This window comes from Octodon degus, unplaced genomic scaffold (genome assembly GCF_000260255.1).
Source record: "Octodon degus isolate 3935 unplaced genomic scaffold, OctDeg1.0 scaffold00012, whole genome shotgun sequence".
NCBI lineage: Eukaryota > Metazoa > Chordata > Mammalia > Rodentia > Octodontidae > Octodon > Octodon degus.
The window spans coordinates 20,040,555-20,056,292 of NW_004524588.1; the positions used below are offsets into that span (position 1 = coordinate 20,040,555).

Genomic DNA, 15,738 nt, shown 5'->3' on the forward strand with positions numbered 1-15,738 from the left:
AAATATTTTCCTAAATTATGTGTATTGTACGAAAAGATTCATAGTTTTGTTATTTTTAAATGGACTACTCAATGGCCTACTTCAATACTGTGTACAATAGACAGATACACATGCACGGCTAAATGCCCTTTGTGTGATAATATATAAATTAACAGTGAAGCCAAAAGAGGCTTCTTTGCGGGCAAAGAGCTTTCCAGCTGTAAACAGACGACAAACTGAAGTCACTGTGAGGAGTGTCACAGGACAGAACGAGCCGGCACTCTGCAGTTCTCAGGATAAACACAAACGAGGTGGAGCGCAGGAGCGCAGGCAGGCTCTGCGCACCCTCCACAGTGCGCGGGCCTGCTTGGCGGCAGGCACTTGAGGACCTCGGCGGTTCCTTACGAGGAGCAAAACTATAGAACACAACACGGCCTGCAGCTGCTCTGCTATGTACTATTGAACAATGTACAGGCATATTTAATAAAAGCCAGTAAATGGCAAAGAAAAAAGGGTTCCATGAAATAACAGAATACTGGAAACACTGTTTTGCGAATGAAAGTACACCAGAGAGAAAATATTACTAACAATTCCTGGCTACTCACCTGGCAAACTTAGTTTCTACTTGCTTCTTCAAGAAACTAAATTTGTCTTGAAGTACTTTTGCTGTAAGAACCTCTCATCATGCTACCATAAGAAGCCGTGAAAATTGGCATGTGTATGAGATAGGCTACAATACAGACAGAAATTCAGTAAAGACTTCGTTCTCTTGAAAGCCAGTTGTGTTATGTTGCTATGCTGTCAGATTTCTACAAGCAAGCTTTACCTTTGGAAAGCAGTACAAACGGTGTCTTGTAAGGCCGCTTCTATAAAGCTGCCGACCACCAATTACTGCTTAACTCTGCAGATGCACAGGACTGCTGACCCTAGGAAGGATTCATCTGCTGAAAGTGCTGAGAAACTAGTGGCCCTCTATTAAATTTGACTATTAAAATTTTGTAATAACCACAGCCATAGTAATAAGTTATATGCCTAAAATTTTATGGATGATCATAAAATTATGATGATCATCATGCTAGGATGATGATAATCTAAAGTCTCGGCTGTATATTAATCTTGGATTTCAGGATTTTGCCCAAAATTTATTTTGTAATTGTAGTTATAATATACTATCTATATCCTTCACTCAAATAGGGTAATTCTTGTTAGCAGGAATTTCATATTGCAATTCTACCAGGTATTTCTAGCACTTGGAATGAGGACTGGTACATAGAGAAGGTAAATAAATATAGAATATGTATACACACACACACACACACACACACACACACACGTATAGATATATAGATAAGACACAAAGTTTTCCTTCTAGCTAAGTATGATTTTGTGTGTGTGTGTCTTTCTGAGACAGGGTCTTGCTATACAGATCAGGCTGGCCTTGGGCTCACCCTGTAACCCAGGCTGGTCTTGAACTTGCTATGATCCTCCTGCCTCAGCCTCCCGAGGACTACAGGCATGAGCCATCACGCCTGGCTAGCTGAGTATAATGTAAAGACAAGGATGCCCAATATTTTACAACCACACACAGATTTCAAAAATGTGTTTTTAAAAGTCTTTTAATTAGTGCTCATATTGTTAATGAGCACTTAGTAATGCCTGTATAAAAACTGTAAAGATGAGGAGAGTTAGCAAAATGAAGAATTTTCTTTTCCAGGAATACAAAGACGTATAAAACCTCCCAAAGTAAAAGAGAAAGGATGAAACATTACTCTCAAGGAATCTAGTATTAGAGATCGGGGAGAAAAAAACAGAGCAAAGCATACACATAAGAAAGCAAAGTGTAGGTGGACCGAGAACCTGTGAATGTATAAAAGAGTTCCACAGTGGGCAGGAGGGAGGGCTGGGGGAGGGGGAGGGGAGTGCAGGAGGGAAATGCTATTGTTTTTTTTAAATGCTGCTGACAGGCACCATATGATTGAAACATCAGACATGTTATTATACCAAGGGCACTTCAAGGGCCAGGCAGATAGCTCATCAAACTACAGTGCTGCTCCGGTAGAGCACAGGGACTGGGGTTTGATCCCCGGCCCGCTGTGCTGGCCCTGCCCCTGGGGCATGCTGAGATCGCGACTGAGCCTGGGCCTGTGGCAGATACATGTAACTCCAGCACCTGAAAGGCTGAAAACAGGAGAATCACTACAAGTCTGATCTGTGGAGTGAGGCTCTGTAGACCCTGTACTAAATACATTAAAAAAAGGGGGCACTCCAATGTGCCTTCTCTATTTTATTATTTAAACTATTCCTTAATTTTGGGGTTTATTTTTACCATCTTTAAAGAATCAACAATAATGTCTACCTCATAGGTTATGACTATTACTAAATTCCATGTAATTTACATAAATATCTAACATGAGTTGGGCCCAGGTCTTATAAATATATATTTTTTCTACCTTTGCTTAGATCTTTTAAAAGGTTTAATATGTGTTTTAAATACTTGACTGAAATAAGGTTATGTGAAGCTGAAATTTAGGTAATGAGTGCATTCTATACCTATAGATGTGAAGGGGGCTATTGAGATGCAAGTAGGAGTGATCCCACATCGCTAGATCTAGCAATTCCAGGCTGATTCCTGTGAACAGTCAGCTTAGTCGGGCGGAAGAGGGAAGAACTAGTGCGGAATCAATCTTCTTGAAGTGGGCAACAGACATAAAATGCTATTTAGAAAGCGAAAGAAGCCAAATGTTGTTACGGCAACAAGAACTTTGGCAGACATGAACCACCTCTGGAAGCGACCTCTGGAAACCACCTCTGAGCCCAAGTGTTAATTTACAACTAAAGCAAGGAAGCAGCATCCAAGGATAAGGAGGAGGCAGCAGCTGACACCTGTGCCATGGCACTCTGCTCCCGTGCTGGGAAGCGGGAGGGCTGCAACAGGCCCGCAGAGCATCAGCATCTGCTGGTGGACGTAGCTCGTTGGCAGTGTGACCCACGGTGCCCACCGTAGGCCTAATGCGGATTTAATGCAGTCCAGTGCAAGAGAGCTGACTGGGGGCTGGAGACAGGAAGTGAACCCTAAGTAGCTGTAGTCTGTGGGGTTTCTGCTGTGCGCTCGTATAGTGCTGGGCTTCTAATACGCATGCCCAGAGCGCAGCAGTCAGTCAGTGCTACACGGTAATCACGAGGCACGGCCGTCTTACCTGAATAGCCAGGGCACGAGCCACCAGGCCACGGAGGTACTGTAAGGGGTCTTCTGGGCCCTCCCATTTGTTCTGCCACGTGAGAGGACACTGAAATTTTAAAAGGGCCAAAGTTAAGTTTATATAATATCATATAAAGGCTTTTTACAGGAGTATAATAGGAAAAAGGTTGGCATAATTCACAATATCAATATCATGATTTCAAGAACATATATATAGTGTTTCTTTAATTTCATTACAATTGAATGATAGAAACAATGAATTAATACTTTTCCTGGAAAGAATTTTTCTACAGTAAAAATTCTTAAAATAAAAAACTAATGAATTCACTATACATAGAAAGTAGTCAACCATATTTTCTCAAAACAATGTTTAGTGCGTGATGAAATCAAATTTCACAGGTTTAAAAGTGTCAAAGATAAAATAATTACTGGTCTCACAGAATTTCTTTTAATTATAAATAAAGTAGTATAATACAGAATTTATCCTAAAATATATTGAGATACATGGTACAAAGGCAAAATAAAAAGCGCAACGATTGAACAGTATCTGCGTTGCCCAACCAACGTGACACCGACCCAGCTGTGGGTGATCTCCAATAGCGCAGGCTCCTGGACTTCACAGGCATTCTGTAATTCATATTTATTATGGTAGGACCTTTTTTGTGAGAGTTCTCTTGATTTTCCAGTATTGTATAAATACGAATTCTTTAATGTCTTATTTTTTTGAAGCAATAAGATACTAATTTCATACCCTAAATACTACCTAGTTATATTGTTGGGAAATAACTTATTCTACAATAAATCAATGTTATACAGAAAGGGGAAATTAGCTAAACAATTCTAACAGTACAATAGTGGCTCAGAAAACGGTTAATCTAATTACTTCAGAGGAGCAAAATCAATCTCTACAATGTGGTAGATAAATGACGAAACTGTGCTTTACACCAAAAACTGTGATGGTATTAAGAAACACCCTGAACCCCTTGACGCTTTTATTGAGACGCCTTCTGTCCTCACCCCTAAATACTGGCCTAGTGACTATCCCAGGTGGCAGAATTTAAGGCACATGAGGCCATGCCCTTTCCAGCTCAGTCTGCAGAGATGGGCTGCATGTACCGCCTTCTTGGAGACACCCCATCCACTTTCATGGTGCCCCCGGTCTCTGGAGAGGCCACCTGGCTAATGACAGAGCTCCCAGCTCCCAGCTCTCAGCCCCTGCTGACACTCGGGCCTCTCGGGGCAGCTGTGTGCAGGAGATAAGCTCTCACTACCAAGGCCAATCCAGACTCCAAAGGTGGGTTTGTTTTGAAATTAAAATTATAATGAGAGAAATTAAAGCCCTTAGCAAATTTAAGCTAATTTTAGAGGTTTTTAAAAAGCAAATAATAGAGAACTTGAACCCAGCTTCCACCTTACAGTACACACTCTCTGTTCACCATCCACTCTTCAGAGATGTCACAGAAGACAGCAGATGTCCACTGCATTCTCTATTCTCTCATTAGGGTTAGTTACTTTATCATTCAGTGTACTAGCTTTCCCCACTGCCGGGACACAATACCCAGCACTTGTAGTTCAGTGGTGAGGCTTTCTCTTTGCTGCTCTGTTGCAGTGCTGGGATGGAAGACAGGGCCTTCACACTAACTCCCAGCCTGGTGTTTTATTGTTTGTTGTTTTGATTTTTAAACAGGGTCTTGTCAAATTCTCCTGACTAAATTTAAACTTGTGATTCTCCTGCTTCAACTTCCCAGAATGCTGGGATTACAGGTATGTGCTACCATTCTGGTGATGAGAGGTTTAACATGGCTTACGGTTTGAGGGGTGCAGTGTGCAACAGGCTGGGCCCAAGGCAGGAGCATCACGGCAGATGATACTGGGGAGTGAAGTGGCTTACTCTGCAGTAGGTCACCCCTCCATGGTGCCCACAGACTCCCTGGGAGGCTCCCAAGCCCATCAAGCTGACAGTCTGCCTTAACCACTGCATCAAGCAAGCATCTACCAAATAGCTGCTACTGGTCAATCATTGGCAATACCAAGTCAGAATGCAGTCCTTAGCTACAAAAACTTATGCTAGGCAGAAAGACAACACATGAGAGTTATGGATAATAAAGTTCCACAACAGGGACAAGCACTGCAAATGAACATGGAAGTATAGTATGCAAAACCCCAAATGGGTAAAAGGGCAAAAGCCAGGAAAGCCTCCCTCAAGGAGGCAGCTTCTTGGGGTGAGCCTTGGAGTCCAAATTCAGGTTAAAAAGAAAAAAAAAAAAAAAAAACCAAAGACAATTGGGTTGATGTATTCAGAACCACTCCAAGCAGTTGTAGAGTATTTATACTAAGATTTAACTTCTTTGGTACAGCCAAAGTATCCTCTTGGGGGGGGGGGGTTACATTTTAGATATAGACAATGATAACATTCACCACAGGGAACTGGATCTGCAAGGATGTATCTTGACTTTTCTGCCCTCCATTTCCCTCCACTCCCTGCAGTCCCTCTTCCCCTCTATTTACGTTTTTTTTTTTCCTTTTTGTCCCTTCCTTCCCCCCGCCGTTCTGCTCCCCATTAGAACATTTCCTTCCCACTCCCCAATATCTGTTAGGCATTTTTGTTCTCATTTACACTTTTGGTTTCTCACAACAGAGAAATGAGGTGGTATACTTAAATGTGTGTCCAATTTATTTCTCTTAAGAATATGGTCTCGCCTGCCGTGCTGGCCCTGTCTCTGGAGAACGCTGAGATGGCAATTGAGACTGGGCTTGGTGGTGCACACCTGTAATCCCAGCTCTTCAGAGGCTGTAAACAGGCGGATCACTAAGAGTCAGATCTGTGTAGTGAGACCCTGTACTAAGTATATTAAAAAATAAAAATAAACCATTCACCATCCACTTGTGTAGGAGACTAGGGCTAGGACAAGACCTCAACATTACTGAATTTGTACACTATGAAAAAAAGGACTCCATTACAATTTAAAGAGAAATAAGAGAAAAATTAAGTTCACTGTCATGTCAATTCCACATGAAATCACTAATAAGCACAGCATACACATCATAACTAACACAGCAGCCATCTTTTATAATCCTACATGACCTACTAAAACCTATTTTACAGACAAAATATTTCAAAAGATAAAGACAAGCTTCAGAGTGTGACAATGAAGCCTTTGCCATTCATACCATGTGTATTTAAGGAAGTACAGCTTAGAAGGTCACTCATGTTCAGTAAGAGTTAGATTCAAGGTGAATCTTAGACTGTAGAAATGTTATCATGCATGCAAGTTAAACTTTTGCTTAGCTCTGAGTCATAAGATTCATACAGCCTTTATTTTTAAAAAAGATCAGTACAGAGAAAGGACTTATAAAATGACGTAAGCTAGGGGTGGGGCCTGGGCCGATTATCTCAGAACTCCTGTACTTCAGGAGACTGAGGCAGGAATACTGCCAGTTAGTCCCACCTAGGCAACTGAAGAGGGGCCAATGTCAAAGTAAAGCAATACAAAGGGCAGATGTAGCTCAGGGAGCGGACCCGGGGTGCAATCCCCGGGACCACATGGTGTGTTGGGGGAGGGGTAGCTGAAAAAAATACAGATTTTCAGATCAAAAAATTAAAGGATTCTTTTCTTACATGTCTTGCATTATTTCTTTTTTTTCAGAGGTACTTTAGTTCTTCAATTAAATAAAGCATGTATTATTTTAGGGCATTACTGCGGTATAAAAAGGTCAAAAGATAGAAGTAACCTACGTGAATTGGTTCCAGAATTCATGGAACAAATCCCATGGGAAGAACGACGGAAAGAATTAAATCCATGAATGAAGGTACCACTGTATTTTTCTTTAAAAAGGAAAGAAACTGTGATGGATACTACTGTAGACATGAACCTGGTGAAGATTATGCACAATGAAATAAACCAGTTATGAAAGTGGTGTGTAATTCCACTTAAATGATGTACTGAAGAGTGCAACGCACAGGGACCAGGTAGGATGGCTGCTGTCAAGGGCTGCGAAGACGAATACAGAAGGAGTGGTGTCGCGGGCATAGTTTAGTTTTGCAAGAAGAACAGAGCTCTGGAGATTGCTCTGCTGCAACGCCAACATACAGGTCTGAGTAAAATGAGAGGATATATTCATAGCGTTGGAACAAATACACGAAACTGCCAACCATGTAAGGGAGCAAAAAAGGCCTGCCAAGTTAAAAAAACTGAGAATTCATTACTATCAGACCAGCCTTGGAGAAAATAGCTAAAAGAAGGCTTATCCTAGAAGCAAGAGAATAATAACTATCAGGTTAAACAAGTTTTTTTTTTTAAAAGTCCAAATAACGTATGTATCATCAATTATAAAAAATCAACATTGACTAGAAATCAACCAAAGGAACTAGCGTTACTATAGAAATACTTGGATGGACATGAGACATCCGTCTCCTGAATGACCAATAGGTAAAAGAAAAAAGGGAAATTTAAAATTTCTTAAAATGAACACAAATTACAACTGCTAACTTGTACACACAGCACCACACACACAAGTGCACGACGCACACAAAGCAGAAGCAGGGCTCCTGTTACTGCACTAGCTTTTGTTGTGCTCAACAAGATACCCAGTGGCCAGAGCTCAGAGGAAGAACAGCTGAGTCCAAGTCACATGTACATCAGCGGGCTCCAAGCAGCAACACCAGGGCAGAAGAGCAAGCTGAGGGGGTGGAGGGGCAGCGCAGGGGCGGAGCCGGAATGGAGGGGCAGGCCCTCAGCCCTCACAGCCACGCCTCTGCGACCCCGACACAGCCACAAGCTCCCCCTCCCCGTGCAGATCCCAGTGCCATTCAAGGTGCGCTCTATCCCAGCCTTCACTCTTACCAAATAGAAAAAACACCAAATCACAAAGCACAACAAGAGGGGAAAAAAGTATATATAACGTATCTACAAAAATAGGAGCATGTTTATAACTATTAATAATGATCTTAAATATACACAGGCCACTCCATTCAAAGACAGAGCAGTCTGGATTCAGGGTTAACATGTTCTCACTGGCTTGGACAGCTGGTGGTACATCTACGACCATCCCATTGGGTGACCTGTACCCCTGGTGGTACAAATAGACCTAATAACTTTTACTGGTCTTCTTCACTAATAACATTAATAAAAAGCTGCCCAATGGGACAGTCATGCATGTACTGGTAATGGCTCAAGCCACCCAGCAGCAAGACACCAAATCATGGTCCTATCTGGGGCATGTTAAAAAAATAAGCTCCAATGACTGGTTGTCTATAGGAAACATACTTATTGGTTACAACAAGACACAAGTGGGCACAGTAAACAGATGGAGGTGGTGCGCATGCAAATAGAAGCAGAAACTGAAAGTCAGTAGCTATATTGCCGTCAGACAAAATAGCCTAAGTCAAAAACTATGAAAAGACCGAAGATCATTATATAGTGACAAAGAATCCAACTCAACAAGTAGAAAAGATATTTTTAAATATATATACACGCAATGCTGGAGGAGTTACCTAAAACAATACCTAGTCTAAAGGAAGAGAGACATTCCAATATTGTAACAGTTGAGGACTTCAACAGAACTGTAAGACGCACCTTCTCCTCATTAGCACCTGGGACACTCACTACGATACCCATATGTGATGTGTGGCCACAAAGCAAGTCTCAACAACCTCTTAATATAAACTAAAGGCAAAACTCTTGAAAACATAGGCACAGGCAAGGATTTTGGGAGAAAAATCCAATTGCACAGAAACATTACAAATTAACAAATGGGATTTTATAAAATTAAAAAGCTTCTACAAAGCAAAGGAAACAACAGAAGAGATAACCTATAGAATGGGAAAAAATTGCTAACTATTCCTCAGATGGAGGACTAATATCTAGAACATACAATGAACTGTAGAAAGCTACCATCTCAATAACAGAACCAATCAAAAAATGAGCAACTGAAATAATAGGCACTTCTTGGAAGACTAGTACAAATGGCCAATACATACATGAAAAAAATTGAACACGTCTGGTCATTAGAGAAATGCCAATTAAAAGAACACTGAGAGGGCCGGCCAAATAACTCAGTGGATTAAAGCACTTGCAAGCAGGTGCAGAGGCCAGGTGTTGGATCCCCAGGACTGCCATACTGGCCCCACTCCCAGGGCATGCTGAGACGGCAACTGAGACTGGGTGTGGTGGCGCGTGCCTGTAATCCCCGCTCTTGGGAGGATGTAAACTGGTGGATCACTACGAGTCCAATCTAGTAGTGAGACCCTGAACACCCTGTAGACCCTTCTCTAAAATACAAAACAAAAAACAAACAAAAATAACACTGAGTTTCCATCTTACTCCAGAAAGAATGGCTGCCATCCACAAATCAAATAATGACAGACGATGGTCAGGCTGCTAGAGAAAAGGAACCCTCCCCATTGGTGGGAATGCTCAGCTACTCACGGAAGCTCTACTGCTACCAATTCATTCTGTACAATGTTGCCACATAAATGCTCCTAAAACTGTTGTGTTCATAATGAAAGTACCCTAAAATAAACCAAAATTACATATAGGGCACTTACTCTGTGCCAACCACTTTACTGCAATTATCAAAATGTTATCAACAATAATACCCATATTTTACAAAGGAGGAAATCAGAAGTGCTCAAATAGCCTGCTACAGTTACATGGATGCTAAGTGATGAAGTAGAATTCAAACAGGCTGAAATTCCTTGAGCAGACACTCTCAGCCATTTTGCTATGTACTATGTTAAGCCTACATAAAAATATCAAAAACACCTTACTGCTGTAGCATTTAACCCCACACTTCTTTCTCTGGCTTCAGTTCTCAAAATCTCACCCCATTTTAACTCTGTGGTACTTTCCAGGGTCCTGGTGTCACTGGACTTAATACTCTAAGTCTCATCATTCCTCATTTTAATACAACAGCAATAAACCTACAAGGCGCTTTTTCCCGATACACTACATAGTAAGTCTTCAACGAAACACATTCAAGGAAATGTCTCTTTTGATAAATTTAAACCATTTACATTTCTTTTTTCTTTTTTTTTTTCTCCATTTACATTTCTTATGACAAAAAGATCTGCCAAAACTCAAATCTTCACAATGTTTGAGGTATGACCGGTTATTGACCACTTACCAGCCCAATGATAAAAATATAAAATGACCAAAATTGAACCTTTTCATTAATTTTTACAAAATAAAAGGAAATATAAAAATGGCAATTTTATCAAATTTAATCAATACAAGACTGGTCTGGTTGAAATGACACCTACCCAAGTGCCACTTGGGGTGGTGAGTATGTAAACAAATGCTCTGCCCAAGTGTTATGGTTTGTGTCTAGTTGTCCCCCCAGAGCCTCATGCGATCATGGGGCAGCCTGCAGCGTTTGTGATCAATTCGTGTACAATGCTGGAATTACAGGCGTCGAGTGCTGCGCCCTTGCTGGGCGGACAGCCTGAACGCAACGGAAGGGAAGCAGAGCCCCACCGCTGCTGCTGCTGCTTCTCCGTTTTTCGCTCTTGCTGTTTTGCTGCTTTCTGTTGCCACGAACTGCTGCGCTCTGCACCCTGCCTTGGCGCCAGTCTGGGGGACTGAAACCTCAAACTGAGTTAAATAAACCTTCCTTCCTTAATTCGGGTGTCGGGTATTTTGTTCCAACAATGACAGAAAAGTAACTGAGACACCGAGTGATGCACAGGGAAGCTGTTAAATGGTTAAAACTACTCTCCCTAAAGTTCTTCACAGTAAAATAGTCCAACAGCAGCAGTATCACCTAGTGCTGTTCCGGCACTTACATAGTTAATACAAGGTGCTCAGAAGGTAAGTCCAATTATTTCACACTGATTCTTTCACTGTACCAATGACTTTATGACTGAAAATATTTGTGGTTCAAATACAAAGCAAATCAGTTATACTTTATAATTAAAATATAGAACTTACAATATTCCGATAATGACAGTTGATTAAAAGATATACTAGTCCATATTCAAAGGAAAAATTTAACTCGGTAAATACAACGCAAAACATTCTTTTATACAATAAAGATAAAAAGGAAGACTGGGATACTAGAGAAGTTTTTTTCTGTACATGTAGAAAAGCCCTGGATATCTTTTTTTTTTTTTTTTTTTTTTTTGTATTTGAGGGAAGGGTCTACAGAGTGTTCAGGGTCTCACTACTAGATTGGACTCAGAGTGATCCGCCTGTTTAGGTTTTTTGTTTTGTTTTATTTTTATTTTGGTGGAACCGGGGATTGAACTCAGTCCGTTGTGCTTGCCGGGCAAGCGTTTTTTTCTACTACACCACCTCCCCGGCCCCTGATCTGCCTGTTTACAGCCTCCCAAGAGCTGGGATTATAGGCGCGTGCCACCATGCCCAGTCTCAACTGCTCTCTCAGCACACCCCAGCCCTGTGCCTGCTTGCAGGCACTTTCATCTGCTGAGCACTTTGGCTGGCCCTGGATATCTTCTTAATAGAGGTATAAATAGCAAAAATGCAAGTTTTAATTCTTATATAGTCTCAAAAATATCACTTTCAAATGTCAAGTTATGTGACATTTATCTTTTCCAAACAACTGAACATCAATCTATGCAGGACATCTCCTATTTATTTCTACCTAGTTGATCTGAACTATGCATGTCTCATTATCATTTGAAATTATTTAGCAAGGAAGTGTTGCTTTCTTCCTCTACAAAACATGTCCTGATTTTCTACTAGACAATCATGCTTCCCTTAATCTTACTATGTGCGTTCAAGTCCAATCTGCTCCCTGCTCCTGGAGCAGTTACTTGGCTGAAGTCCTCCTCAGTACGTTTTGTACACGTTGCTCGCAGAATCAGCATAGGAACAGAAACAACACACAATCCAGTTGGTCTGGATCAAAACAAATCCTGTGACTTTTACTGAACTGCTCAGGAAATAGAAATTCTGTTAGACTTGGAGCTCAGCAGATGGAAGACCGGCCTGCAGAGTGTCACCATGGACAGAGGATTTGTCCCAAATGAAGAAACATGGATTGAATTACTTATGCCATGGAGAAATAGCTGGATAATCTAAACTGAGCTTCTCAGGGCAACTGTAAGCGGCTGTAGCAAGCTGATTTCATGGTAGCCGTCACTACACTCTTCAGCTTCCTGAGCCAATTCATTCTTAGATGGCTGCAGTGACTTTTAAAAATTGTTAAAAAATCTTTATTTATGTATTTGGTACAGGGTCTTGCTATGTAGCTCAGACTTGTAGTGATCTTCCTGTTTCAGCTCCCTCAGTGCTGGGATTACAGGCATGCGACACCACACCTGGTTTTGGTGGCTGGCTTGGTGCACCCAGGGCAGGCTGCCACAGCATGCAGTACCAGGGATCAAACCCAGGTCCTTGTGCTTGCCAGGCAGGCACACAGACCCCTGGGCTATCTCCCCAGTCCTTTTCTGGGTCTGGGACAGTCTCACTATGCAGTTCAGGCTGGCCTTGAACTCACTTTGTAGCCCAGGATGGTCTCGAACTTGCAGCAATCCTCCTGCCTCAGCCTCCCAAGTGCTGGGATTACAGGTGTGCACCACTACTTTGAGTTTAGTTTCCATTACTATTAGCTGTAAGATCCCTGGAAAACATACACACAGAAACCGCTGCTTAAACAACGAGAATGCACACGCAGTAGGCATCGGCTTACCTTCTGGTTTAGCAAGGCGCTCGCCAGCTTGTGCACCTCTGAGCTCAGCAAGGTGGCTCCCCTGATGACTTTGCTGAGTGCAGCGAGAGACTGGTGGACACTCTGCACTAAACGAATGGCACTGAACTGTTCTAGCATGACGAACGACAACACTGGAGATCCTTGTCGGTCACTTGGAGGAAGTACTTTCTGATGGATCAGATTTGAATTCTAGAAAAAGTGAAGTTGTATTTACTAAAAAGTGATACGAATCACTGTCACGCTGAAATGCTTCAGAAGTTATGACAATATTCTGTATTAAAAGCTTTATGAAAAGCCAAATATATCAGACCTGCAAAAACAGGAAGAGAATTCTGCAAATCCCCAGCACTTAACATGGTACACAGGTGGGACCTGAGAACGGTAAAGGCAGGGCCACACTGAAAAGCACTCCTCAACCCGGTAGCCAATGCAGAGGGCAAGACAGCACTGCCTCTCAGACACTACACAGAAGATAGTCAGAAAGGCCAGTGCTAAGAAAGAGAAGAGAAAAGAAGCAATTACGGCTAATACTGCAAGTAGGCATCTCATCTGAAATCTACCCTTAGCATCTTGTACGAAGGACAGTGCATTTTATATCTGTATCAGAGGTAAATACATGGTATATGGAAATTCTAAAGTTTCTCAAATTTTTAAAGTTAAAAAACCTCAAGAATCCCATTTTAAAAATGTTAAATGATTAGTTGATTATTTTCCAAATAGAAAACAAAATTTCAATATATTCTAAAAGTGTCAAAAAATGCCAAGAGATAAATTTGGGAAGTCTTGGGCTAGCCAAATAGCTCAGCAGATTACAGCACCTGTTCAGGCAGACACAGGGGCCAGGGGTTTGATCTCCTGGCCTGCCCACCCGGCCCAGCCCCCAGGGCATGCTGAGACAGAGACTGAGACTGGGCGTGGCGGTATGTGCCTATAATCCCAGCACTTGGGGAAGTCTCGTTCTCTTATTGCCAGTGCCCCAACTTTCTCTGTGTGCCCTTCGCTGGTCACCATATTCACATGGTCTACAGCACTGTCTCTGTGGCATCAGTTAGCATAATAATTTAATAATATGATTTAGCACAGTTATTGCCATTAAAGAATTTTACTGACATATAAATTATTTAAGTTATTTTTAAAAACAAATTTAGGGTGTGAGATTAAATGTGGGCATTTTTTTTTCTGTTACTGAAATCACAATATTAACACTACTGAAACATACACCCTTAAATATCTGGCTGCAAACTCAAGACTGAAATCTATAGGAGAAAAAAAATCTAACATTATCATTAGAATGACCTATTTGGGCCAGAGCATGTAATCAACAATATTTCACACAACACCTTAAGTCAATGAGCAACAGAGTCAAATACAAGTTGGGCTGTAAACCTTCGGTACTATTTATTAAAACAAGCTTCCTGGTGGCCAAATATTTATCAGTATTAGGTCAAGTAAAGTCAGCAAATAACTAAAAGTTTTTCATGGGTTTCTGTATTTTCAATTACGTTGGCATGACAAATAGACCCTGTTTCCTGGCCACTTTGTGAACTAGAACACCCAAAGTTCATTCAAGAGATAGTTCGCTTAAATGACATCAAAAGGAAACAAAAAGCTTAATACACCGGAACTGTAAGAAGTCTGATTAGGTCAGCCAGATAGCTCAGCAGATTAAAGCACCTGCTTAGCCAGACACCGGGCGGGGGAGTTCCACCCCAGGAGTGCGGTGCCAGCCCCGCCCCCGGGGCATACTGAGATGATGAAGGAGACTGGGCACGGTGGTGCGCACCTGTAATCCCAGCACTTGGGAGGCTGTAAACAGGAGGATCACTAGAAGTCCAACCTATGCAGTGCGACCCTGTACACCCTGTCCTAAATTAAAAAAAAAAAAAAAAAAAGTCTGATTAAAGTAATCACACAGTCTTAACTAGAATTCAAGTCTTATGGACCCAGAGATGTGCTGTAGATGGAAAACACACAAGGAATTTCAAAAATGAAATAATTTTTACACCAATCAAATGTTGAAATGCTAATGTTTTGAATAAAATAAAATGTATTACTAAAATTTCAGTTGCTGTTTCTACTTTTAAAAATGCGTTGCTCCGATGACATAGAGTGGGCCTAAGGAGAGTCACATGGGGAGAAGATACTCTCTCAGGCTTTCACAGAGAGCACATTGGCCAAGCATTGGCCGTGACTCATCCACATGGCTGCACTGATAAAGGTTCTACAATCTGAGGTACAGTATCTCAGGATAAATCCTGAGGGCATTTCACTGACCTTCTCAGACCAAAAAGCTACAACTCTTGTCACAGGTCCTGCTTTACCTTGGCCTTAACCATCCAGCAGAAAAGTATGAAGACGAAATTATAAGAAATAAAGCCATGCTGTTAAGTTGAGCTGTGGGGGACTCAGGTCAATAATTTCTGACATTGCCAGTTAAACAGAAGACCCAATGCTATTATGGGCTACTGGACTCTTTTAGAATATTTTGCTGAGTTTACACACCTATAATATTCAAATAACGGAACTTAACAAAAAAAGGGGATACAGATGAGTGTCCATTTTGTATCTGTGTATTCAAAGTGGTTGGGATAGATATATAGTTACATTCTGTTAATGAATAGAATGATTTGTTCTAATGGTGTTTGTAAATAAGATCACAAGTCCACATCTTGTACAGCAATTAACCATTAAGAAGAACATATGCAGTGTATTATTTGTTGAAAAATAAAAAAATAAATAAAAAATAAAAAATAAAAAAAATGCGTTGCTCACTTTTGCTTCATATTGTATTTGTATTAGTGGTTGGAGTTTAGCAACATGAACAGAGGAAAAAATAGTATAGTAGGGACTCAAAAATTGGTTAAAGAAAGAGTAAACATACTGAGAAG

The 15,738-nt window shown here is 41.2% G+C and overlaps 1 protein-coding gene across 1 annotated transcript in view; it reads right to left on the bottom strand.

Annotated features, from left to right (window-relative positions):
* The window catches only part of Dync2h1 (dynein cytoplasmic 2 heavy chain 1), a 298,798-nt gene that overhangs the window by 28,620 nt on the left and 254,440 nt on the right, over window positions 1–15,738 (bottom strand). The window contains exons 82-83 of the mRNA XM_023709480.1: window positions 12,830–13,039; window positions 3,177–3,266 (exon numbers count right to left, since the gene is read on the bottom strand). Of these exons, the coding sequence (XP_023565248.1) occupies window positions 3,177–3,266; window positions 12,830–13,039 (300 nt within the window). The remainder of the gene's footprint in view (window positions 1–3,176; window positions 3,267–12,829; window positions 13,040–15,738) is intronic.